General features: G+C 26.9%; 6 protein-coding genes across 6 annotated transcripts; 4 read left to right on the top strand and 2 right to left on the bottom strand.

The window, feature by feature from the left end:
* The first annotated feature begins 90 nt into the window (after positions 1 to 90).
* On the top strand, positions 91 to 1629 carry LOC122852254 (TIP41-like protein). Its single transcript, XM_044151952.1, has 6 exons — positions 91 to 247; positions 367 to 549; positions 618 to 797; positions 857 to 1079; positions 1152 to 1310; positions 1380 to 1629. Exons 2-6 carry the CDS (start codon positions 371 to 373, stop codon positions 1539 to 1541), a joined length of 903 nt encoding a protein of 300 aa, XP_044007887.1. The 5' UTR covers positions 91 to 247; positions 367 to 370; the 3' UTR covers positions 1542 to 1629.
* On the bottom strand, positions 1585 to 3324 carry LOC122850968 (DALR anticodon-binding domain-containing protein 3-like). Its single transcript, XM_044150010.1, has 5 exons — positions 3299 to 3324; positions 2939 to 3152; positions 2099 to 2869; positions 1862 to 2032; positions 1585 to 1803 (listed from the first exon to the last, which is right to left on the bottom strand). The coding sequence occupies exons 1-5, from the start codon at positions 3322 to 3324 to the stop codon at positions 1684 to 1686; spliced, it is 1302 nt and encodes a 433-aa protein (XP_044005945.1). The 3' UTR covers positions 1585 to 1683.
* Positions 3295 to 5059, top strand: LOC122852255 (methionine aminopeptidase 1D, mitochondrial). Its single transcript, XM_044151953.1, has 6 exons — positions 3295 to 3506; positions 3794 to 4030; positions 4094 to 4285; positions 4357 to 4507; positions 4581 to 4691; positions 4764 to 5059. Exons 1-6 carry the CDS (start codon positions 3420 to 3422, stop codon positions 4952 to 4954), a joined length of 969 nt encoding a protein of 322 aa, XP_044007888.1. The 5' UTR covers positions 3295 to 3419; the 3' UTR covers positions 4955 to 5059.
* LOC122852256 (proteasome subunit beta type-4) lies at positions 4955 to 6217 on the bottom strand. The gene is made up of 5 exons (XM_044151954.1): positions 6012 to 6217; positions 5728 to 5934; positions 5506 to 5652; positions 5233 to 5431; positions 4955 to 5141 (listed from the first exon to the last, which is right to left on the bottom strand). Exons 1-5 carry the CDS (start codon positions 6116 to 6118, stop codon positions 5037 to 5039), a joined length of 765 nt encoding a protein of 254 aa, XP_044007889.1. The 5' UTR covers positions 6119 to 6217; the 3' UTR covers positions 4955 to 5036.
* Positions 6218 to 6390: 173 nt separating this feature from the next.
* LOC122852257 (bromodomain-containing protein 8-like) lies at positions 6391 to 10322 on the top strand. The gene is made up of 3 exons (XM_044151955.1): positions 6391 to 6512; positions 6693 to 9901; positions 9988 to 10322. The coding sequence occupies exons 1-3, from the start codon at positions 6494 to 6496 to the stop codon at positions 10168 to 10170; spliced, it is 3411 nt and encodes a 1136-aa protein (XP_044007890.1). The 5' UTR covers positions 6391 to 6493; the 3' UTR covers positions 10171 to 10322.
* A 489-nt stretch (positions 10323 to 10811) lies between these two features.
* LOC122852258 (E3 ubiquitin-protein ligase TRIM33-like) lies at positions 10812 to 15213 on the top strand. Its single transcript, XM_044151956.1, has 2 exons — positions 10812 to 14461; positions 14534 to 15213. The coding sequence occupies exons 1-2, from the start codon at positions 11174 to 11176 to the stop codon at positions 14699 to 14701; spliced, it is 3456 nt and encodes a 1151-aa protein (XP_044007891.1). The 5' UTR covers positions 10812 to 11173; the 3' UTR covers positions 14702 to 15213.
* The last annotated feature ends 2294 nt before the right edge of the window (positions 15214 to 17507 follow it).

The following is a 17507-nucleotide window of genomic DNA, read 5'->3' on the forward strand; positions in this document are numbered from 1 at the left end:
TCCCTATGATTTATGGCAATTATTATTTAATTAATATATTATTTTTCAAGCTTCTAAAATTTATAGTCCATATATTACTTTGTTAATAATTATAAATAATAAATTTTAATTTATTAATAACAAAGTCTAGTTCTTTTTTATACAAAACAAAAATTGCGCCCTCTTGTAATCTTCATGATTTCAACAACAAATATCAAAACATTTTGTTTATAAAAATTGAAACAAATTTTTAAATATATAAAAATAAGTAAGTAAAATTAATCATACTCATTCTATCAATAATAATTACTGTTATTTAAATATAATTTATACAATATTAAAACATTAAATATAGGTTAACTTAATAAATACATTTTTTTTGTTTAGAAAAATGACAACAATAAAAACTCACAGTGGTATTGATATTCTACGACTTCCAGTTGATCAAGAAGAACATGTTTTTCCACCCTGGGGTATTAAATACACCCAATCACATATATTACACTCAAAATGTTCAAAGAATGAAGAAGGTTGTGCTGATGATGACACTGATCCATGCACATTTTGTCTGTAAGAGTTATTAATTAGCATTGAACATTGATTAGATTACAAAATTGATTAACAACTTATTATTTCAGTTATAATACAGCATTAAAAATGCCCCACATGCCAGACATGGTATTTCCAAATAACATTCTCATTTTGAAACATGAACGTGGATCAATTATTGAATTTAAAGCAATTGATGCATTACAATTAGTTGCCAATGGAAAAATTGATCTTAAATTAGCTTGTTCAGAAGCATGGCATGAATCAAGGTATTAATTTCGATATTATATCCTTAAAATATATATAAAATTATAATTAAAATTTACAGATCAGATTGTAAAGAATATCTTGAAGAAAAAGTAAAACCATTTGATTGGACATTTACAACAAATTACATGGGAACAATAACAGGATTAAAAGTTTTAGATACTGATGAAAAAATTGATCTTGAAAAATTAAAAAGAAAAGATAAAATATTATTTTATCATGATTTAACATTATTTGAAGATGAATTACATGATAATGGAATTGCATCATTATCTGTTAAAATTGTAAGTTATTTTATTTGTTTATTATTAATTTTAAATAACAGTATTAATAATAATTTGATGTATTTCATTTAGCGTGTCATGCCAGGAAGTTTTTTTATTCTTCTTCGTTATTTTTTGAGAATAGATAATGTAATGTTACGTGTTAATGATACAAGAATGTATCATGAATTTGGTAATGATTATATTTTACGTGAATATACATCAAGAGAAGCTAAAGTTCCAGATATAACTGTAAGTATCTATCAACAACATCAATAATATGATCGTATCTTCATATTGATAAATTATTTTTTGTTTTAGGTATCACCAACATTATTTGTTGAACCTAGTCTTATTGCTCCACATCTGCCACTGACTAAAAGTCTATATCAAAAACTTGTATTACCACAAAAACCATCTGCACAATCATCATCATCATCATCATCATCAGACAAAATTTCAAATACAGTTGATTCATCTTAGTTTAAGTATCATTTGATACTTACAATTTGTAAATAAACTGTGCTAATTTTTCTTGATAATATAAATTGAGTTTGTTATTAATAAATTACTCTTCTATAAATTTGTTTTAATTATTAATTTATTATTTTTTCAATTTATCATATTACATTGATGATACTGTTGCAAGACCCATTGTCTCCAAGGCATTATTTATAATAATTAAAAATGATTTTAATAAATAAATTCTCACCAACATTGATGATGTTAAATTTTTATTTCCATCCTAAAAATAAAAGTTGGTGTTATTTGTTTTAATTTAAATTGAGCTTTATTAATCTTACCGTTAATATTCGAGTACGATGATAATATACACTAAATTGATAGCTCCAATTTGATAGAAAAGAAATGAAATTTTGTGGACAAAGTTCAAGGTTTTCTCCAGTATAATTAACTGAATTTAATAAAGTTTCTTTGTATCCAAGTATAAAATTCCATATTAAATTCCACTCTTGCTACATATGGAAAATAAAATGATTTAGAATTTGTAAATTATATTTAGAATAATTAAAAATATTTACCTCTGATTGAAGTATGCCAAAATCAACATCATCAATATTAAAATTATCAGGATATAAACCACTTGCTTGTCTTTCTTTAAAAGTTCTTAAAATTGTTTCAATTCTAGCAACATTATATAAAACAAATGCTCCAGCTTTAATTCGACAATTTGGATTCTCTTCTTCCTTGTTTCCTCCTAGGACAACTGATCGACTAGGTCTAAATCCTAAAAGTTCAAAAATTAAAATTGACCTGGCAATTGTCGTTAATCTTAGCTCATCTTGATTTGAAATTTCTGTTATTGATTCAGACATTCTAGCATTATTTAATTCTCTAACTTCATCTAATTTTTCATTAAGATAAGTATCAAAATTTAATGATATCTCTTTTGATTGTGTTTTATAATTTTTAACAACACCACATACAATTATTTTAACATCATCATCATCAATTTTCACCTGTGATTTTGATGACAATAAAACTTTAAGTTGAGCATTATCAATTGTTATTTTGTATCCTTGAATTTTAAGAATATTTTCAGTAAAATTTTTAAGCTCTTTTAGTCTTGCTGTTGTTATATTTGATTCGAAATCTTCATTTATTTTAATACTAATTGATGTGTTTTTATTTATATCCTTGCCAAATGATTTATTTTCTTTTATCACTTGTTTTATTATACTGGATATAATAGTTGTACGATCAATAAAAATACAAACTCTATTTTTTATCAAACAAATTTTTGATATTGTCCAAGATTTATCATTACTAGCCAATTTGATCAACTCTAGAGCCTGCAAATATTTATTAAATCATCACAAAAAATTATAATTCAATGAGGTGAATTTATTTATTTATTTTACCTGATGTTCAATTTCTTTTAAAGAAAGATTTATAGTATCTTTGCCCACTCGTTGCAAATAATATTCAAGAATATTTTGTGGTTCTTTTGATGATTCTTCAATGTCAACAAGATTTTTCCATGCTGAAAAATTTATTGGAAATGACAATTCACCAATTGTTTGTAAATTTTCATTGTGCAATTTGATTATTTTTGTATTTTCAATTTTTCCTATTATAATTGACAATGTGTCATTTATTATTGTTTTTTTTTCAACCATTTTTAATCTATTTTATTTGTTGTTATATTATAAAAATACTTGTTATTCTAGATTTTCAATTTTCATGTGGTTCCAATCAACAGCTGACTTGGCTGCGTGCGCACTTTGTTTGTTAGTACTAAGTACATATATTTTTTTATTATATGTTACAAATAATTAAAATTATCAATTAAAACAAAATAAAAACAAAACATTTTATTAACAATATTATTTGGATTCTATAATGTTATTAAAAACCATTAAAAAGTCTATTTTTAATCCACAATCTTCAAGATGTTTTTTTAATAATTTTTTTACAAAAAACAATACAGTAAGTATTATTATTATTATTTTAAAAAATTGTTTATAAAATTCAAACATTATTTATATTGTATTTACAATAATATTAATCAGTTGATTGTCCCGTTTTTATTTCTACTGCAAAAATAATTTACAATAAAATTATTTAAATATGAATTTATTTACAATATTTAATTTTACAATATTTAATTTATATGAAATTATTTAAATATGAATTTATTTACAATAAATTTATTTAAAAATGAGTCTTAATAAATTAAATCAAGTTTTAATTTTAATACAATTTATTTTCTCCAGAAAGAAAGACGACTAGTTGATAATTCATTTGGAAAATATGAAATAGTTACACTCTGGAATGTTTCAAAAATGCATGATGTTCCCTCACATATACAAAAACCATCATGGTACAAAGCTTGGACATCAGAAAAACTTCCTGATGAAATTGAAATTAAAAATGATATTCAAATTGAAAAAATGAGACAGAGTTGTAAATTAGCTAAAAAAATATTAAACTCTGTTGAGTTATTAATTGAAGTAAGTAAGTTAAATGAAAAAAAACTTGAGCTGTTATTATTTCAATAAAAATTATGTTCATAGCCTGGAGTGACAACTGATTTCATTGATGAACAAATACACAAATTGATTATTAGTTATGGAGCATATCCAAGTCCTCTGAATTATCTTGGATATCCAAAATCAATTTGTACGAGTATCAACAACGTTGCTTGTCATGGAATTCCTGATGATCGACCTCTTGTTGAAGGTGACACATTGAATGTTGATATAACTGTATGTAAAATAATAAATTTAAAAGTTCAATCTAACAACAATTGATTTGTCATTGCTTTTTATGTTAATAGGTGTTTTTAAATGGATATCATGGAGATTGTTCAGACATGTTTTGTGTTGGACAAGTTGATTCTAAAGCTAAACAGCTTATTCAAGTGACTAGAGAATGTCTTGATATTGGTATAAATGTCTGCAAACCAGATGAACAATTTTGCAATATTGGTAAAATATAAAAAATATATTTTAAATTATTTAACAAGCTAAAATAAATATTAAAAATAAATTGTATTTACAGGAAATGCAATTGAAGAACACGCAAATAAAAATGGTTTCTCAGTTATTCCAGTTTTTTGTGGTCATGGAATTGGTAGTTATTTTCATGGTCAACCAGATATATACCACGTTGGTTAGTACTTAAGAAAAATTAAAATAATAATTATCAATAATTACATTTGAATGTTAACATTTGTTTTTTAAGGAAATGATTTGCCTGGAGTTATGAAAGCTGGAATGGTATTTACAATTGAACCAGTACTTAGTCAAGGTGGAACTGATGTTAAAGTATTAGAAGATGGTTGGTCTGCAGTTACAACAGATGATTCAAGAACAGCACAAGTTGAACATACAATATTGGTGACAAATCATGGATGTGAAATACTAACTTGCTGATTGATTGATTAAATTTTTATTATTAAAATCATAAATCAGTGTTTAAGTAATATTAATTTAGAAAAAAAAAAAGTTTATTATTTTATTGTGGTGGACCTGGATTGATGGCAAAATCCCAGTGTCCTTTGACTTCCAAATTATCACGAATTTCAACACCTTTTTCTTTGCTTATTATTGCAATTTGATACTGAAAAAATAAATAAATAAATAAAACATTTTATAGATTTTTAATTAAAAATTGACAGCAAAAAAAATATATATATGTATTGTTTGTTTACCTTGGGTGATGAACGTCCATCACGTAACCATAAAACTTCCATACATTTATGAATAAGTTCAGCAGCTTCAGTCATACTCATTTCTGGATTAGTATCATACGCTTTAGCAAGAAGTGGAGTTGCAATATAAGCACCATAACCAGTTGCAATAACTGGATCAACATATGCTGTTCCTAATTTATCAACAGCACCCAAAAAACTATATAACAAATAAATAAAAGCCCACAATTAATAACAAATTTTATTTATAAATGTAATGATTGTAATACTTACGGTTTTCCATTTTCAATTCCACCAATGATAAAATTATTCCAAAGTGGATCAAACTTTGATCTCTGATTGTAGAGTACTCTGGTCATCCAGCAATGAAGTGATTTTGGTTTAAGAGTAAATCCATCATCTGAACAAAATTCTTCACGACTAAAAAACAAAAAAAAACAATAAATATTTTGATAAGCTTTGTTTGTTTTTAAATAAATATACAAATAGACTTACATTTTTTGATCAATGAGATTTTTAAGATACTGAAAATCAGCATAATCACCACCAGCTCCAAGGATAATATTTTCATTGACTTTCATAATACGATCAACATTTCTGTATCTAGCTAATGATCCATATGATGCCAAAGTATCAGTTGCAATCATAACTCCATCCTTAAATGTAATACCAACAACTGATGTACCAGTTGTCACTGGAGATCTTGACAATAAAATAATATTAATTAAATAGGGTTATGAAAGTGACATGCACTTTTTAGATTATTAATTCAAACTTACTGAGAGTGAGTTATTGGACTTGAATTATTTCCAACCATTGGTCCAGGAAAATTATAAACACTTCCTGGTGCTGGTCCATTGTGCCAAAAAGGAGCTGGAGAATACATTTTGTTGAAAATTGTTGAATGCCAAATTAATTTACAGCTAAATAATGCCGACGATGAATCAGCTGTAAACAAGCAAAATTAGGTGTCATGCAGTGTCATGTACACCATCAAATTCTAAAAATCGTTAGGCTTTGTTTACAATTTTTTACAAAAATCCTGGAAGCTCATTGCCCATTGGTCAATTAATGCCTAATGGTGTACAACAGTGTACACAAAGCTTAACATCAATCAATTATTATCATTATTTAATCTGTCTGAATCTGTCTTAAAATTGTTGGTATAAAGTTTGTTTGATAAACAAAAAAATACAATTATAATAAATTCCAATAGTTTTATTTATATATTAATAATAAATGTAAAAATAAAAATTTAATAATGGCTTCGATGCAAGACAGTAAGTACAATACATTAAGTAATAAACCAAAAAATCCTCAAACAAAAACATAATTTTTTTATTTATTTAAGGTTACTTGTATCTTGTGTTTTGTTGTGTTTACATTTTTAAAAATTATACTTGATTCTAAATTACATGAATAATTTTCTTTTATTAATCTTGTGTATTTTTATTTTTTAGGATTAAAGTTAAAGAGAGAATTATGTGATACTTGGAGTACACGTGAACAATTATGTTTAGCATCAAGTGTTTTAAAATCTGGTGATCAAAATTGGAACAGTGTTTCTAAATCGTTAAAACCATTTGTTGAAAAAGAAGCACTACGTTCAGCTGATTGGTTTTCACCAAAATCATGTGCAATTCAATATGCAACTCTTGTTGAAAATGCTGATACACCAAAAAGAAAAAAACGTGAAAATAATGATATAACAGGTGTTACAACAATTGGTACAGCAATTGTTCGTCAACTTACAGCAGAAAGAATTTCTGAAATTCGTCAAATAATAGCATCTCAACGAGATGAATATCAACAATTAAAACAAGAGGTAAATCTTTTAAAATCTGGTAGTATTTCAGATGAAAAACTTAAAAAAATGTGGCAAGTAATTGAGCAAGAAGACAAAGAAGCTGAACAAAAAGAAAAAGCACACTCAGCATGGCTTGTAAAACGACAACAAAAACAAGAATCATCTGCAAAAGAAACAGCTAATTTATCAACACCAAAAAAAACACTTGAGATACCTTGTGAGCCTGTTGATGTGTCAGATGATACACAAGAAACTGAAGATGATAAAAAGAATCAAGGTGGACGTTCTCCTTTATTAACAAGCCTCTTAAAATCACCTAGTCCAACTACACAAGTTTTAAATGCTACTTCAACAGCTCAAACAACATCACCAACAATAGCAAGTCTTCTTGGAGCTACAACTAAACCCCATGTTGCACAAAATTTAACATCACAATTAAATCAAATTGTTGTTAAATCAATATCATCACCAATGCCATCAATAACATCGTTAACATCAATGTCTGTTGCTTCTTCTGCTTCTGGAAAAGAAGAAAGACCTTCTGTTGGTGCTCCAACATTGTCAATGATGCTTCAGTTACCATCAAACATTCCCAGAAGTTTACCATCTCAATTAAACAACAATTCAGCACCAACAACACCACTTGTTTCTTCTGCACCATTAAAAAATGTTAAAACCAATGTAAATGAAACAGTTACACGAAGTGTATCTGTTCCAGTTACTTCAGTTGTTGATAACAGTCCAGTTCAAGTCATTGAACCTGCTGTTGCTGAGGTAACTGATACAGAAACTATAGATAAAGATGAAATTAATGAAATTATTGATGATATTGAAGAGCTCATTAAAGAAGAAATTAGTCCAGAGGCAAAAGCTGCTTCTGTTTCGATAGTTGAAACAATTAAAGAAGAAGAAAAAGAAGAACTAATTGTACATACAGTTAATGAAGAAGAAATTCAAAATTTAAATGAGTCTGAATCACCAGATTTGGATTCTTCTCAAAATGACATTACCATGGAATTGATTGAACAAGATACTTCTAAAATTGCTGAAATAATTGGTGCGTCTCCTGAAATACAAGCACCTTCACCGTTGGTTGAACCTGAAAAACCAATTGAGATTAAAATTGAAAGTGTTGAAGAAAAAAAAGAAGAAGAAGAAGAAAAAAAAAGCAGCCCACTAGTTGTAACCATCAAGGAAGAAGTTGAAGATATTAGTACAGATAAAAAAGATGAAGAAATAAAAACAGAAATTATTGTTGAAGAAAATATTGTATCAGAAGAAAAGGTAGAAGAAATACCTGAAGTTGTGGAAAAAAATAAAGAAAAAGAATCAACAAATGATGATGTTGTTGTTGTTGTTGTTGAGAAAGACACAACTGAAGAGATTCCAGTTGAGAAAGATGTGGTTAATGAAGAAAAAGAAATAAAAGAAAAAGAACAAGAACAAAAAGATGAGAAAGAACAAGAACAAAAAGATGATGAAAAAGAACAAGAAAAAGATGTTGAAAAAGAGAAAGAAGGCGAGGAAAAACAAAAAGAAGACAAAAAAGTAGAAGAAAAAGAAGAAATAGTTACTCCGGTTGAAGTTGAAGAGCCAAAAAAAGAAGAAGAAAAAGTTGAAATAACAATAGAACCTCTGCTAGAAGTAAAAGACACAGAAGTAGAAGAAGAAAAAAAAGAAGAACAACAACAGCAACAAGATGAGATTATGGAAGAAAACATTGTTGAAAAAATTAGTGAAAAACCCAAGGAATCAAATGATGTTGTAGAAGTTGAAAAAAGTACTGAAATTTCATCAATTGTAGAAGATGATGAATCAGTTCAAGAGATTGTAAAAGAATCAGAGCCATGTCAAGATATCAAAGCTGTATGTGAAGAAGAAAAAAAAGAAGTTGAAGAGGAAAAAGATATTGTAATAGGAACTACAGTAAAGCTTGAAGTTGAAGAATCAAAAGAGCCATCAACTGAAGTAAAGATTGAAAATAATAGTAATGAACCAATTGTAAAAGAAGCTATTATAAAAGAAGTCAGTGTAAAAGAGCCTAGTAAAACATCATCTCCTCCAAGCACAGATGATTTAAAAAAAGAGAAAAAAGAAATTCCAAAAATTCTTGATAAACCAAGTGAAATAAATTCTTCACCAATTCCAACAAAATCAAAAACACCAACAACAACACCAAAAATATCCAAGCCTTCTGAAGATAAAAAAGTTGAAATAAAAATAATAAAAAGTGTTCAAGAAGATCAAGCAACTGATGTTGAAGATAAAATTCCACATTCAAAAATACCAATTAGAATGGACATAAATGATGATAAAAAAAATGATAATAATAAAACAATTGAAAAAATTGATAAAGAAATAAAAATTGAAGATTCTACTAAAAAAGATATTGTAAAAATTAAAAAACAAGAAACACCATCAGTTAGTTCAATTGATGATATTGAAGAGGAAGAATCATCAATGACAAAATTAAGTGGAAGAGCAATAAAAACATATTCTAAAAAACAAAATGTTTCTATTGACAGTGAACCAGAAACAGACACAAGTGAAGGTGCTGATTATCGTGCATGGAAAAAAGCAATAATACTTGTTTTTAATCGTCTTGCAACACATAGATTTTCATCATTATTTCTTAAACCAATTACTGAAGAAAATGCACCAGGTTATCATAGTGTTGTATTTAGACCAATGGATTTATCAACAATTAAAAAAAATATTGATAATGGAACTATAAGATCAACAACCCAATTTCAACGTGATGTAATGTTAATGTTTCAAAATGCAATAATGTATAATAAACATGATACTCGTGTACATAAAATGACATTGGACATGCAAGAAGAGTGTCTGGAACAGATGCAGGTAATTAATTTATCATTTTTATCAATTTATTTTTTATATTTAAATTATTCCTTATAAAATGATAATTATAATTTTAATTATAACAGGTGCTAGTTGAAGTTGCTGCTGAAGGTCCAGTTCGTAGAGAAACTAGAACAGCAGCAAATAGCAGTATCAGTGAAGCAAATGACAATAATATTTTAAAAAGAAAACGTAGTTTAATTACTCCAAGTCCTCTTGATAGTGACAGTCCTCGTTTTAAAAAACGAAGGAAATCCGAAAATGACTGAATTTAAATTACCATTTTTTTTCTTATTTATATTTTTTTTTAATTAAATTTATCAATAATTTAACGAAAAAAAAATAATGTCGTAATAATTCTGTTCAAATGACAATTTCTAGATTTATATTGATGTATAAAAAAAAAAAAACAAAACAAAAATTATGATCAACTATGCAAATAGTTTTAAAAAAATTTTGATAATTTTTTTTTACTTGGATAAAGTTAGAATTTTTTTTTTTTTCTTTAATTATTATTAATACTTATAATAAAAATAGAAAATAAAAAAATAGGATGCATGATTTATGAAGAACGTCTTTTCATTGGCTGAGAAAAAATTTGTTTATATTTTTCTTTCTCTGTTTGTGTTGTGTGTGTGTGTTTATTGTTGTCAAGATTACAAATTGTATCAAAAAGTGGTTTTACAAATGCCAATTAAGAGTACCATTTAATTATAAATTTAATAGACTTGATGGAAAAAGCTGTTGTTTATTAATTTATAAAATATCTAAGCATTTAAAAATACATATTTGTAGAAAAAAAAATGGCTGCCAGAATGTTGAAACAATAGTACTCTATTTAACCGACAAAAATATAACACATACACACACACACGCGTACACAAATTATTAAATCGTAAAATTTTTTTTCATTTTTTTGGTAAAAAAAAAGAGAAACCGTCATCTCTTGTCTCTTTTCTTCTCATGAAGCATCATCATGATGGACAAGGCAAACGCCTAGTGTATATATTCATATAAAAAAAAAATAAATAAATCATAACAAATATAAAAAATTAATATCTTCCATAAGTTAATTGTTGTTTGAAATAACCTTAGCATTAGGCATGAAATATTTATACTAGCTAAGTCTTCCATTAAAAATAGAATTTTCCAATAAAAAAAAAAAAACAATACTAGTGCATTAAAATTGTGAAATACAGGATGAACAAAATGCTGATAAATTTAGTGATTATGTGAACATAAAATTTTGATATTTATAAAGAAAAAAAAAATATGAGTGATGTGAGAATGGAGGAACAAGAAGATAAAACTCAATCAACAACAACAATAATTACACCAGTTATAAAAGATGAACCAGTAGATTCAGTAAATCAAGATGTACAAATGCCATTAACAAGTGTAAATGAAGATGACAATGATGGAAGAATATGTACACCAGAAAGTCAAGCAAATGATGCTGTACGTGGATTTTTATCAAAATGTATATTTTGTTCAAAAATATTTAATTCTGATGATGAAGCTAAACTTCTTGAGTGTCTTCATGCAGCATGTAGTCCATGTATTAGCACAAAATTAAGAGATCATAGTCTTTATGTTGATTCTGAAGTTGTTGTTGAAGGTAATATTGTTATTTGTCAAGCATGTAATGTTGAAAGTCAAATTGATAATCTTATTGATAATAAATTTAATGTAAAATTTATTGATGATGATTCACATACTGATGATGATAGTAAAGAAAGTGAAGATGAAAAAATATGTACAAGTTGTCATGATAATGCAACAGCAACAAGTTGGTGTGATAATTGTGAAGAATTTATTTGTCAAAATTGTGTTGAGGCACATCAAAGATTAAAAATAACAAAAGAACATACAATTAAACCGAAAAATGAAATGTCAAATTGTAATGATACTCCAAAAAAAAATAAAAAATTATCATTATATTTATTTTGTTCAGTACATACACATGAACAATTATCATTGTTTTGTCAAACATGTGATAGATTAACATGTCGTGATTGTCAATTAACTGATCATAGAGATCATAAATATAAATTTACCCATGAAATTGCAACTGAAACAAGAGGTTCAGTTGCAAAATTACTTAAAGAAGTTACATATAAAAGGGTATTATTAAAAAGTGCTATGAAAGTTATTGAAGATAGACAAGTATTAATATTGGAAAAAAAAAAAACACTTGTACAAGATATAACACAAATGGTTGTACAATTAACAAATGCAATAAATACAAGAGGTAAACAACTTGTTATGAGATTAAATGAAGTATGTGATCTTAAACAAAATACTCTTAATGAAAAAAAAATTGCACTTGATCAATTATCAAAATTAACTGATCATTGTATACAATTTGTAAATTATGCATTGGATAAAGGATCTGATATGGAATTATTATATAGTAAAAAATCAGTAACTGGTCATTTACAAAGAATTAAAAATCGTCGTGCTGATATACCAAATCCTGAAATACCAGTAAGAATTAATTTATCACTTGAAAAAGTACAAGATTTAATTAAAGTTGTTAGTTCAATTGGTGCTATTGTTGTTGATGGTAGAGTATATCCATCAGTATCACCATCATCAAGAACAAGTACACCAACAACACCATCAATTGACATACAAGATGCTATTAAATTATCATCACCTATTGCTGGCAATAATACATCAAATACATCTGATTGTCCAATTTTACCAATGGCACCACAACAAATAACAACAATTGCACATGGTAATACATATTCAGGTGTACAATTAACATTTACTAATCCACAATTACAACAACAACAACAACAACAATCACAAACACAAGTTAATTTAATGCAACAACCAAGTTCACCAATACAATCACAAAATTATTTACCACCACATTATACAAATCATTCAATGCCACAAAATAGAACATCACCACAGGCACCACAACTACAACAACCAAGAATGCCTTATAATATAAGTTTTAATGGTAATATAAGACAACAATTATTATTACCACAACAACGACCAATGGGACAACAACAAGTAACATCATCAACACATCCACAGCAACAACAACAACAGCAGCAACAACAAGCACAACAACAAGCGCAACAACAAGCACAACAACAACAACAGCAACAAATGCATATTGATCATCAACTTAATCAAAATGCTAGTTTACGAGGCCTTTTAGCACCATTTCAAAGATCAATTAATCCTAATCATAATATGGCTTATAGATTACCACCAAGTTATAGATATCCAGCTGGTAATCCACAAATTAGAGCATCAATGTCTCATACTTATCAGCCAACAAATCCAGCATTAGTATCTGGTGGTAGAGTACAACAAATACCACAAGGACAATTACCAGGTTATCCAATTCAACAATCACCAGTAACTGCAGCAGTAACAGCAACAGCAACAACAGCATCAATAGCAGCATCAGCATCGTCTGCAGCAGCAAGATGGCATATACCACAAGGTGCAAATAATACAATGCAATATTATAATCAACGACAACCTCATCAACAGCAACAACAACAGCAGCTGCAGCAGCCACAACTTCAACAGCAACAATCACAACAAAATCAACAATTATTACAACAACAGCAATTACAACAACTACAACAACAACAATATCAGCTACAACAATTACAACAATATCAACAACAATCTTCACTACAAATACCCAGTGCTGGTACACCAAATGATGCATTTAAAATTATTTTAAAATCACAACAAAATAATATTATGCCAAAAAACATATCAGGGGGTGGGACGGTCGTCACTGATGCTTCATCATTGTCCATTGGACATCGACTTGGACAAGCAGTATCTTCATCAGTGCCGAAAACCCCCAGTCCGATCCCAGGTAAATCAGATGAAACAGAAAAAAGATTAGATAATTTTTGTCAAAAATCATTAAATGATCTTTTACAAACAATTGCTAAATTAGATTCAAATGGTATTGTTATTATACCAGAAGAACAAAAAAATCATTTAGATTCATCACATGTTGATAGTTCAACAGATGAAGGAATCAATAATAATATTGGTGAAAATACTGGTGATATATCAAAAGATGAACAAATAACAATGACTAAAGATGATCCAAATGAGGATTGGTGTGCTGTTTGTATGGATGGTGGTGATGCTGTATTATGTTGTGATAGATGTCCAAAAGTATTTCATCTTTATTGCCATATACCAAGTTTAAATACTTTTCCAGATGAAAGTGAAACTTGGCAGTGTATGTTGTGTACAAATATTCTTGATTGTACCGAGAATTCATCACAATCAGATAAACGTTCACACACAATGAATCCAAAAGATTTGAGAATTGCTCAACGAATTGTACTTGAACTTTATTGTCAATATGAACAAAGTTTACCATTTCGTGAAGTTGTTTCATATGAGATTACAGAGTATCACAAACTCATAAAAAAACCAATTGCCTTGGATGTCATTAGAAAAAAACTAAGACACGATGATTCAAATTCTTATACAGATTTACGTGAAGTTTTGGCTGACATTAGACTGATGTTTAAAAATGCATACACATTTAATCCAGTGAGTAGTTATTAATGTAATTTTTAATAGTATAATTAACTCAAATATTAATATTTAATTATTAAATTTTAGGTGGACTCTCAAGTATACAAAGAAGCAAGAAATCTTGAAGAATTTTTTGAAAAATTATTAGTTAAATGGGCACCAGATTATGCCATTGAATATCCATCATTAACACTTGATGATGATGAAGAAGTATTTCCTCCAAATAGAAAATATCGTCGTATAATTAATGACTAAAAAAACAAAAATTATAGTTATATTTCAATCAAATCATTTTATTAAAATTTAAAATTAATTTGGCAATTTCTCTCTTTCAAAATCATCGATTTTTATTATTATCAAGGTATTATGGTAATTTTATAAAACTTTTATTCGGTATTGCAGTCAACATGACAAGCAAATTTAATTGCAATGATAATTTAAGAATAGGAAGTTTAAATTTACTGAAAATACGTACTACTAATTTTCAATAACTTTGATTACTTTCAATTATTTTATTTACTTTTTTTGTTTTTTTTTTCTTTATTCTTTTCCTCAAAATAAACGCTTAAAGTTATTTTTTTTATTTAAAAAAAAAAAAAGAAATTAATTTTGTTCTTACTCGAAGCAATCAGAAATTTAATCGTTGTTCAAAGTTTTTATCAAGTAGCCTAGTGGTGTTGGTACTTGTTTATAAAATCATAATTTTTTGTTAAAGAAAATATAAGAAAAAAAAAAATTAAAAAAATAATAATTGTTAAAGAATGAATGGAATCATTGAATTTTATATAATTCATAATTTACAAAACAAAAAAAAGAAAAAATATGCGTAATATTTTATTAAGTTACGTATACAATGTATTTTTATAGATAAAACTATTTTTTGAAAATTAATAATTTAAGATACATCAATACAGTTAAACAGATCAATTCATAATTTACTTATACACAATAATTTTTAATTATTATTACTATTATCAAGTTACAGTTTTTGAATGACACTATTATTATTTTTATTATTATTATTATTATTATTATTATAACTATCATTATTATTATTGAAAATAAATAAATTTTGGCCTTTATATTAAAATTTAATTAATTTTTCTTATTGTTTGATACATATAATCGTATACCTTTTTGGTCATCCTATGTTCCTTATATTAATTTCCAATTTAATTCGAAAAATATTTGAGGAGTTTTTAGAATTAATAGAAGAATATAAAGTAAAGGAAGTTTTTTCAAAAAATATCAAATACCTCTTTGCTCATTCTATGTTCCTGATATTCGAAAATTTTTTTTTTCCATCAAATTTCGAAAGAATTTTGAAAATAATAATGAAAAAAAAATTCTCGAGTATCAGGAACATAGAATTAACGAGGAGGTATTTTCAAAAATATGAAATACCTCTTTGCTTATTTTATATTCCTGATACCCAAAAATTTTTTTTTCCATCAAATTTCAAAAAATTTTTAAAAATAATAAAAAAAAAAATTTTCGAGTATCAGGGACATAGAAATAATGAGAAGGTATTTTCAAGAATACGAAATACCTCTTTGCTTCTTTTATGTTCCTGATACCCAAAAATTTTTTTCCATCGGATTTCGAAAAAATTTTAAAATTAATTAAAAAAAAAAATTTTCGAGTATCAGGAACATAGAATGAGCAAAGAGGTATTTTCAAAAATATAAAATACCTCTTTGCACATTCTAAATAATAGATGGCTCTGAGCTTGTTAACTCAAAAAATACCTCTTTTCCTGTTCTACAACCCTGATAAAACAGCCTTCGTCTATCTATTAAATTTAAATGTGTTACCTCTATAGTTCCTAAAAAAAACACCAGACGGCGCTAAACTTGTTAACTCAAAAAATACCTCTTTTCCTGTTCTACAACCCTGATAAAACAGCCTTCGTCTATCTATTAAATTTAAATGTGTTACCTCTATAGTTCCTATGAAAAACACCAGATGGCGCTAAACTTGTTAACTCAAAAAATACCTCTTTTCCTGTTCTACAACCCTGATAAAACAGCCTTCGTCTATCTATTAAATTTAAATGTGTTACCCTTATAATTCCTATGAAAAACACCAGATGGCGCTAAACTTGTTAACTCAAAAAATACCTCTTTTTCTGTTCTACAACCCTGATAAAACCGCCCTCTTCTATCTTTTGAATATAAATGTGTTACCTTTATAGTTCTTAAAAAAACACCAGATGGCGCTGAACTTTTTAACTCAAAAAATACCTCTTTTTTCGTTCTATAATCCCGATACAACACTTCAATTTTTTCTATTGATTATCAATGTTTTCATAAGAAAGTTCTGGGAAAACACAATAGATGGCGCTGAATTTTTGAAAATATTGAATACCTCTTTGCCTATTCTATATCCCTAATAAAACAGCATAATTTTTTCAATAATATTTCAAAAAATATCAATTACCTCTTCGCTTATTCTATGTTCCTGTTACCCGAAAATTTTTTTTTTCTACAAATATTTCAAAATAATTCGAAAAAATTTTCGATAATGAGGAATGAAACAGAAAGGTAAAATATCAAATATCTTCATAATTTTTATTCATTATCGAAAAAATTTTTTCCACAAATTTTTTGAAATTTTATAGAAAAATTTTTCGAGTATCAGGAATATAAATAAACAAATATCATATACCTCTTCTCTCATTCTATATTCCTGATACTTGAAAAATTTTTTTTTTTTAAGTATCAAGCAAATATAAATCCGAGGAGGTAAATTTTCAAAAATACCGAATACCTCTTCAGTCTTTCTATGTTCCTGATACAAATTAGTAAAATTTTTTTTTTGAAAATATAAGGCCATCAGAAAATTGAAGAAGTAATTTTCAAAAATTTTTCTTATTATTTATCAGGAATATAGAATGCTAAAGGAGGTATTATCGAATTATTCAAATTATTGCATATAGGTATTCAAAAATTACCGCTATATTTTAGAATTATCGTCGCCATATTTTGTTGTTAATATAGAGAGCACTCGAGAGAGCAAGAAAGAGAGTAAAAGAGAAAAAAAGGAGAGCGAATAAAAAAGA

Source organism: Aphidius gifuensis, linkage group LG3, assembly GCF_014905175.1.
Source record: "Aphidius gifuensis isolate YNYX2018 linkage group LG3, ASM1490517v1, whole genome shotgun sequence".
In the NCBI taxonomy this organism is placed as follows: Eukaryota; Metazoa; Arthropoda; class Insecta; order Hymenoptera; family Braconidae; genus Aphidius; species Aphidius gifuensis.